At 41.6% G+C, this 8,538-nt stretch overlaps 1 protein-coding gene across 1 annotated transcript; it reads left to right on the top strand.

Moving 5' to 3' along the window:
- The first annotated feature begins 4,209 nt into the window (after positions 1–4,209).
- On the top strand, positions 4,210–8,076 carry LOC120565431 (C-type mannose receptor 2-like). Its single transcript, XM_039811239.1, has 5 exons — positions 4,210–4,242; positions 5,637–5,677; positions 6,257–6,649; positions 6,933–7,292; positions 7,621–8,076. Coding segments are annotated over exons 1-5 (1,137 nt in total). The 5' UTR covers positions 4,210–4,240; the 3' UTR covers positions 7,962–8,076.
- The last annotated feature ends 462 nt before the right edge of the window (positions 8,077–8,538 follow it).

Here is an 8,538-nt window from a genome sequence, read left to right as displayed (position 1 = left end):
GTTTTTTCCAACTGCTTACACACAAAATCTTTTCATGTGACACGCTTTTTGAAACCTCTCACTCAAAGTGCAAAACTACCCAGCAAATCTCCAGAACCATAAGCTATTTCTCAGCCTTTCACTCAGTTTTCAATTGCATAAAACACTTTTTTCAAAACATTACACACAATTCTCTACCTAAGACACAAAAATCTAACAGGAAGTGACTTGCTATCCATTTCTAAACACAACTAATCAAAATGCTTCACATATTTACCAGGGCATACACACACTCGTCACATTTGCAAACACATTATCTCATAACTGAACACTAACCAATCACTGCTTTAGTATAGGCCTATACAGAGGTCAAAGGTCAGATTACCTGTTTGGAACAATGGATGCCAACAATAGACAGAGAGCAAGGGGAGGAGGAGGAAGAGACAGGGGATAACAACGAGGAGGAGGGGGGAAGAAGAGGAAGGAGAGCCATCTCTGATGAGATCAGGGCCACACTTATTCATCATGTGATCAACCGCGGATTGACCAATGAGAGAAGCCCATCTTGAGTAGCTTTACAGTGGCGTCCATACTGCATGCAACTATCTAATGACTATTTCAGCATTACAGTTTTTTTCAACTGCTTACACACAAAATCTTTTCATGTCACACGATTTTTGAAACCTCTCACTCAAAGTGCAAAACTACACAGCAAATCTCCAAAACCATAAGCTATTTCTCAGCCTTTCACTCAGCTTTCAATTGCATAAAACACTTTTTTCAAAACATTACACACAATTCTCTACCTAAGACACAAAAATCTAACAGGAAGTGACTTGCCATCCATTTCTAAACACAACCAATCAAAATGCTACACTTATTTACGAGGGCACACACACTTCTCACATTTGCAAACACATTATGTCATAACTGAACACTAACCAATCATTGCTTTAGTATAGGCCTATACATAGGTCAAAGGTCAGATTACCTGTTTTGAACAATGGATGCCAAGAATAGACAGAGAGCAAGAGGAGGAGGAGGGAGAGACAGGGGATAACAACGAGGAGGAGGAGGAGGGAAGAAGAGTAAGAAGGAGAGCCTCTCTGATGAGATGAGGGAGAGAAGCCCATCTTGAGTAGCTTTACAGTGGCGTCCATACTGCATGCAACTATCTAATGACTATTTCAGCATTACAAATCAATCAGACTTTGTTTTGCACAAAGTGCATACAATTCTGTCCCCCCCACACACACACACACCCCTCGCCCCGACACACAAGCATGCAAAAACACTCACAAAAACACAACACACACACACACACACACACACACACACACACACACTAATACACACACACACACACATACACATATTCTTTATTCTAAAAATGATTACCTTTGGTTTATATGTTTGTACTATTGTTTTCTTGTGTCATGCTACTGTAAACAACACAGTGCTACTCTTACAAACGTAATGTTTTGCCCAATTAATATTTTCTGTTTCACTGTAATATTACATTGTTTTTACAGTGCACTTTTCAACCACTTTCAGCAGATTTACTTTCACTCTAGAACATTGTAAATGTAGATATAAACCTATGAAAGACAAAAGAGCTTTAGATTTAGAACAACAGTGTGTACATGGTATATCCATATATTTACTATTATGAAAAAAGTGTTTGCCATTTGATGCAAATGCTTCATTTTGAGATATGTTTATGGTATTTTGAATGCAGTGTTTCATTTTGAAGGAGATGTGAGGCATTTAGCATTTTGTGTGAGCAGTTTTAGGAATTGTGTGTGGAGTTTTGAAAAAAGGAGACATAGTTTTGAAAACGTTTGTAAGCAGTTGGAAAAAACTGTAATTGGCCAATATATGAGCCACTTGGCCAAAAACCTCAATGGTTCATTGTTACCACTTTAATCAGGAAGTAAGCACTATGATGCCTGTTTTTTTTTATGTATTTTTTTTGCAATTGTTGTTTTGTGAACAATCTGAAGAATTTCCTACAATTTGAACTCCATCCATCCATCCATCTTCGTCCACTTATCCGGTGTCGGGTCGCGGGGGGAGCAGCTCCAGCAGGGGGCCCCAAACTTCCCTTTCCCGAGCAACATTAACCAGCTCCGACTGGGGGATCCCGAGGCGTTCCCAGGCCAGGTTGGAGATATAATCCCTCCACCTAGTCCTGGGTCTTCCCCGAGGCCTCCTCCCAGCTGGACGTGCCTGGAACACCTCCCTAGGGAGGCGCCCAGGGGGCATCCTCACCAGATGCCCGAACCACCTCAACTGGCTCCTTTCGACGCGAAGGAGCAGTGGCTCTACTCCAAGCTCCTCACAGATGACCGAGCTTCTCACCCTATCTCTAAGGGAGACGCCAGCCACCCTCCTGAGGAAACCCATTTCGGCCGCTTGTACCCTGGATCTCGTTCTTTCGGTCATGACCCAGCCTTCATGACCATAGGTGAGGGTAGGAACGAAAACTGACCGGTAGATCGAGAGCTTTGCCTTCTGGCTCAGCTCTCTTTTCGTCACAACGGTGCGATAGATGGAATGTAATACCGCACCCGCTGCGCCGATTCTCCGACCAATCTCCCGCTCCATTGTCCCCTCACTCGCGAACAAAACCCCAAGGTACTTGAACTCCTTCACTTGGGGTAAGGACTCATTCCCTACCTGGAGAAGGCATTCCATCGGTTTCCTGCTGAGAAACATGGCCTCCGATTTAGAGGTGCTGATCCTCATCCCAACCGCTTCACACTCGGCTGCGAACCGATCCAGTGAGTGCTGAAGGTCGCAGGCCGATGATGCCATCAGGACCACATCATCTGCAAAGAGCAGCGATGAGATCCCCAGCCCACCGAACTGCAACCCCTCCCCACCCCGACTACGCCTCGATATCCTGTCCATAAATATTACAATCAGGATTGGTGACAGAGCGCAGCCCTGGCGGAGGCCAACCCTCACCTGAAACGAGTCCGACTTACTGCCGAGAACCCGGACACAGCTCTCACTTTGGTCGTACAGAGATTGGATGGCCCTGAGTAGAGACCCCCTCACCCCATACTCCCGCAGCACCACCAACAGTATCTCCCGGGGGACCCGGTCATACGCCTTCTCCAAATCCACAAAACACATGTAGACCGGTTGGGCATACTCCCAGGCCCCCTCCAGGATCCTTGCGAGAGTGAAGAGCTGGTCCGTTGTTCCACGACCAGGACGGAATCCGCATTGTTCCTCCTCAACCTGAGGTTCGACTATCGGCCGATCCCTCCTTTCCAGCACCTTGGAGTTGACTTTACCAGGGAGGCTGAGAAGTGTGATACCCCTGTAATTGGCACACACCCTCTGGTCCCCCTTTTTAAAAAGGGGAACCACCACCCCAGTCTACCACTCCTTTGGCACTGTTCCAGACTTCCACGCAATGTCGAAGAGACGTGTCAACCAGGACTGGTTGACAATTTGAACTCTTTTAGTATTATGACAAAGCACACTAAAGTTGAGGGTGCTTTTCATTATGCCCAACAGTGTGTAGTTGGTTAGACCAAAATCTGGTAATATGAATGAAGAGTGTGCCATGTGGTGCAAAAGTTTGATTTTGATAATGCTATATGTAGTTTTGGTTGCAGTGCTTAATTTTGCAGGATATATGAGGTATTTTGCAGTTTGGGTGGGTGGTTTTGTGAATTGTGTTAAGTATTTTGATAAAACCAGCCTAGTTTGCAAAATTGTGTTTTAGCACTTGGAAAAAACTGAATTCAATTTTATAGCATGTAAAGAAAGATTGATAATGGAATATTGAAAAATTTAGGAAAAATAAATGACAAAAATGTCGAAAAAGCGAACTAAAGTGTGAAAAAAACATGACCAAAACGTAATAAAAAAAAAAGAATTTGACCTAGAAAATCAAAAAGTTGCAACATGGTCGACGGTGAAGACAGATATATACATATATGTTTTTTAAAGATTATCTTTTGGGGGGCTTTTCCCTGTATTAAGTAGTGACAGTGGATAGACATGAAAAGGGAGAGAGATGGGGGGCGACACGCAGCAAAGGGCAGCAAGTCGGATTCGAACCCGCACCGCTGCAAAGGACTCAGCCTACATGGGGCGCACGCTCTTACTGGGTGAGTAAGAGTATTCAAATGACAGCCAGAGTTTAATTATTAACAGGATTAATAAAGTGTTGAGAGCAGTCTCATTCAGGCACAGAAAGGGAGAAGCATCAGAGCAGAGAGAAGATGTGGACATTCACAAGATGTAAGTTATAAACTATAAAAGTTATAAACTCGGCTGTTTGATTTCACATTTTAATGTTTGTGTGGATTTGCAGAAGAGGGATTGTATTCTACGTAATACTGCATGTAAAATCTGATTTATATAATGATAAGGTTTCCAGTTTTCCTTCAAACTGTTTTTGTTTATTTCTCAATATTTAATATTTCTTCTCTGATACATCCGGGGTCCTCAAACGTATCACTCAAAGGTCTCCATCTAAAAAAATATACGCTCTAACAAATATCTGAGTATTAACAGTGGATGTATGTACTTTTATCTTTTGATAATTTTTTTGAGCCATTTTTAGGCTTTTATTAGACAGGACAGCTTAGACTTGAAAGGGGAGAGAGAGGGGGGGAATGACATGCAGCAAAAGAACATAAATAAAACTGAACCCGTGTTTACATGTGGACATTATATGCTGGCTCTATACGCTAAAAGTCCTGATTATTTACATGGAGTCTGGTGGAGATATGCTGGCTCTATACACGCTAAAAGTCCTGATTATTTACATGGAGTCTGGTGGAGATATGCTGGCTCTATACACGCTAAAAGTCCTGATTATTTACATGGAGTCTGGTGGAGTTTGGTGATGGTGATTTCGGGGCTGTTTCATGTTAAACTAAAAGGATCTTACTCTTTAACTAAAAGGTCTATCTCTGTAGGATCCATCTCATAATGTTGTCAGACACTGTCAGTTAAATCTATGATTTGCATCCTGAGGGACGGGGTTATAAACTATATAAAGACAGGCTGTTCTCCTGACGGCTAAACTCACTCCGCCAACATATTAATATAATTTTCATATTATTACCTGAACATGAATTCACAAAGTCCAACAGGAAACCTAAAAATGCAAATGTCACAGTTCACTGTGACATTTTTACTGTTGACTTGTGTGTTTGTCTGTGTGTGTGTCTCTGTGTATCTGTGTCTTTGTGTGTGTGTGTGTCTGTGTGTGTGTGTCTGTGTCTCTGTGTATGTGTGTGTGTGTGTGTGTGTGTGTGTGTTTCTCTGTGTGTGTGTCTCTCTGTGTGTTTGCTCTGTATGTGTGTGTGTGTGTGTGTGTGTGTGTGTGGGTGTGTGTTTGCTCGGTGTGTGTCTCTGTGTTGTGTGTGTGTGTGTGTCTCTGTGTGTCTGTGTCTTTGTGTGTGTGTGTGTCTGTGTGTGTGTTTCTGTCTCTGTGTGTGTGTCTGTGTGTGTGTGTGTGTGTGTGTGTGTTTCTGTCTCTGTCTCTGTGTCTGTGTGTGTGTTTGTGTGTGTGTGTGTGTTGTAACTTCAATAAATGGAACATCTTTTCCAAAAGTCAGTGAGTAATCATGTAAAATACTCCTGATTTCATACCAAAAATAACTGTGTTTATTACCATCTAACAGGGTGAAGATGCAGTGGAGTCTGTTTGTGTTCATTGTGATGGGTAAGTGGATCATCTGGACAGCTCACTCCTCATCAACTCCAAGTCACATTTCAGTTAATAATATGAGTTGATTTAAACAGTAATTTAGTTTTTTGATAAGTGGCTGTAATGTAATCCTACAGGACAAATCAGTCAGCGTCTACTAAAAGTTGTTTTTTTCGCTGACAGACTCATATTATTATTCTAAGTGTCTGACAACATTACGGGATGGATCCCTACAGAGATAGACCTTTTAGTTAAAGAGTAAGATCCTTTTAGTTTAAGATGAAACAGCCCGTAATCACCATCACCAAATCCACCAGACTCCATGTAAATAATCAGGACTTTTAGCGTGTATAGAGCCAGCATATCTCCACCAGACTCCATGTAAATAATCAGGACTTTTAGCGTGTATAGAGCCAGCATATCTGTTTTTTTAGGTTCATTTTGCGTCGGAATTGTCCTTTAACATCAGTCACTTAGACACAAAAACATGGGAAAATAGAGTCCAGGTTTTAAAACAGAACGAAGTTACCTTTAAATGAACATATGCCTGTATAGCTCTCAGCTTCATCACTGCACTTTCTTCTCTGTTATCAGGTCAGTGTTCCTCCATTGGGGGTCAGCTGTATGACTACCACTTCATTGGAGAGGAGAAGACCTGGAAAGAAGCCCAGGAGTATTGCAGAACGTACCACACTGACCTGGCCACAGTGGCTAACGAGACAGACATGAAGAGACTCCTTAACTCCACGACTGCAAAGCATGCAAAGTATCAAGCCGGAGCCTGGATTGGGCTGCAACACAACACAACAAACACCGTGTGGCGCTGGTCTCAGTCAGGGGTGGAGTTCAACGAGAGTGAGAGTAAATGGTCTGACAATCAGCCGGATACTGAAGGCTGTGTCAATAAAGATAACTGTGTGTGGATAGAGAAAAACAAATGGCATGACCACTCTTGTGATAAAAAAATTTTTTTCATCTGCTATGACGGTGAGAATATGTGGCGCATAAAGTCTGTTCTCCCCAAAAACCTCCCCCATCTGACGACTCATATCTGACTTCACTTCCTGAAGGTTATCACAGAACGTGACGCAGAACGTGTCGTAACAAACCTAAAAATAGGTCACAATGATGGTGGGACAATCGACTTATGGGGGAGTATTAGGGGAGAAAAGTCTCTGAATTGATATCAAATTATTGTTTTGAAATAAGAATAATGTAGGATTTTATGAGACTAAATAAAAACCAAAAAGTTTGTCTGTGTGTTCCACAGAAAACAAGATATCCAGTGAAAACATTCATATCAGTCACCAGAAGATGAATTGGACAGACGCTCAGAGGTTCTGCAGACAAAATTACACTGACCTGATCAGTGGAGTCAAAAAGCTAGAAGAATTCAAGACACAGCGCCAGAATTATCCAAAACAGCCCCAGAATAATGCAGAACCTTTCTGGATCGGCCTGTTCAGAGACTGCTGGAGTTGGTCAGATGGGAGCAGTTTCTCCTTCAGATCCTGGGATAAAGATGAACCTAAGAAACAAGACCCTGAGAAGACATGTGCCATGACTACGTCAGATGGAAAATGGAGTGCTGATGACTGTAATAAAACCAAACCCTTCTTCTGCTACAACGGTGAGTTTATCAGAAGGTCTATCTAACGGTACTGTACATCTACATCTGTTTAATGATTCACTTTATTTATTAGTTTATTATAAAATCAACATATCTTGATAATGATATAACTCGCGATAAATAAACAGATAAAGTGTTCTCAGCTCTGCTAAAATACAACAAACTGCTTGTTAGATTTAAAACAAATATTACAGCTGTTATTTAAACTGTCCTGTGTTTGTCTCGACGGGAAGAGCTTTTGGGTCTCTGCCCATGATTGGCTACACCACTAATTGGCTCCGCCTCTGACTGACTTTTCCCCTGATTGCCTCTCCTTCTCCCCTGACAGATTCAGTGATCCTGATCAACCAGAGCATGATCTGGGAGGATGCGTTATATTACTGCAGAGATCACTATCGCGACCTTGTCTCCATCACCAACCAGGACGATCAGCGCTGGGTCCAGGAGAGAGCCAAGATGGCCTCCACTCCCCACGTGTGGCTGGGACTGCGCTACACCTGCACTCTGGACTTCTGGTTCTGGGTCAGTGACGAGACGGTCCGCTATACCAACTGGGACCTCCCCCAGCCTGGGGACGACTGCAACATGTCTGGAGCCATGGCCCGAAATGGAACTTGGGTCAAATTGATCGACGATGACCACAAGCTTAACTTCATCTGTTCCAAGTAAAAACCAGCAGAATGTAACTAAGTTACATTTACTCAAGTATTGTACTTCAGTAACAATGTTGTTGAGATGAGGTACTTTACTTAGATCTCAAAGTTAATATTTCAAGTAAAAAAGTCAAAATTTCAAGTAAAAAGATGTAATATTTCAAGTAAAAAAGTTGTAATATTTCAAGTAAAAAAGTTGTAATATTTCAAGTCAAAAAGTCGTAATATTTTGGGGAAAAAGTCGTAATATTTTTGGGGAAAAGTCGTAATATTTCAGGTAAAAAATTCGTAATATGTCATGTAAAAATGTCATAATATTTTCCTGAAAAAGTCGCAATATTTGAATTAAAAAAGTCGTCATAATTCAAGTAAAAAAGTCATAATATTTTTGGGAAAAAGTCGTAATATTTCATATAAAATAGTTGTATTATTATGTGTTTTCTTTATTTACTCACTTTGTTTGCAGTGGTGTGACGTTGACATACTGTGTGTCCTCTGGGATTATTGAATGGAATTCTGGGAAATGTATCTCATTATATCTCAAAGTAAACATTTCAGGAAAAAAAATTTAATATTTCAAGATTCAAGATTAT

The sequence above is a fragment of the Perca fluviatilis genome, chromosome 9 (assembly GCF_010015445.1).
Source record: "Perca fluviatilis chromosome 9, GENO_Pfluv_1.0, whole genome shotgun sequence".
Lineage (NCBI taxonomy): Eukaryota > Metazoa > Chordata > Actinopteri > Perciformes > Percidae > Perca > Perca fluviatilis.
The sequence above is the reverse complement of the archived record's forward strand: the minus strand, read 5'-3'. Positions and strand labels throughout refer to the sequence as shown.

Coding starts and splice junctions, on each gene's coding strand:
- LOC120565431 (XM_039811239.1), top strand. Junction 6,650..6,932: donor TTTTTTCATCTGCTATGACG/GTGAGAATATGT, acceptor TGTGTTCCACAG/AAAACAAGATATCCAGTGAA. Junction 7,293..7,620: donor ACCCTTCTTCTGCTACAACG/GTGAGTTTATCA, acceptor CTCCCCTGACAG/ATTCAGTGATCCTGATCAAC.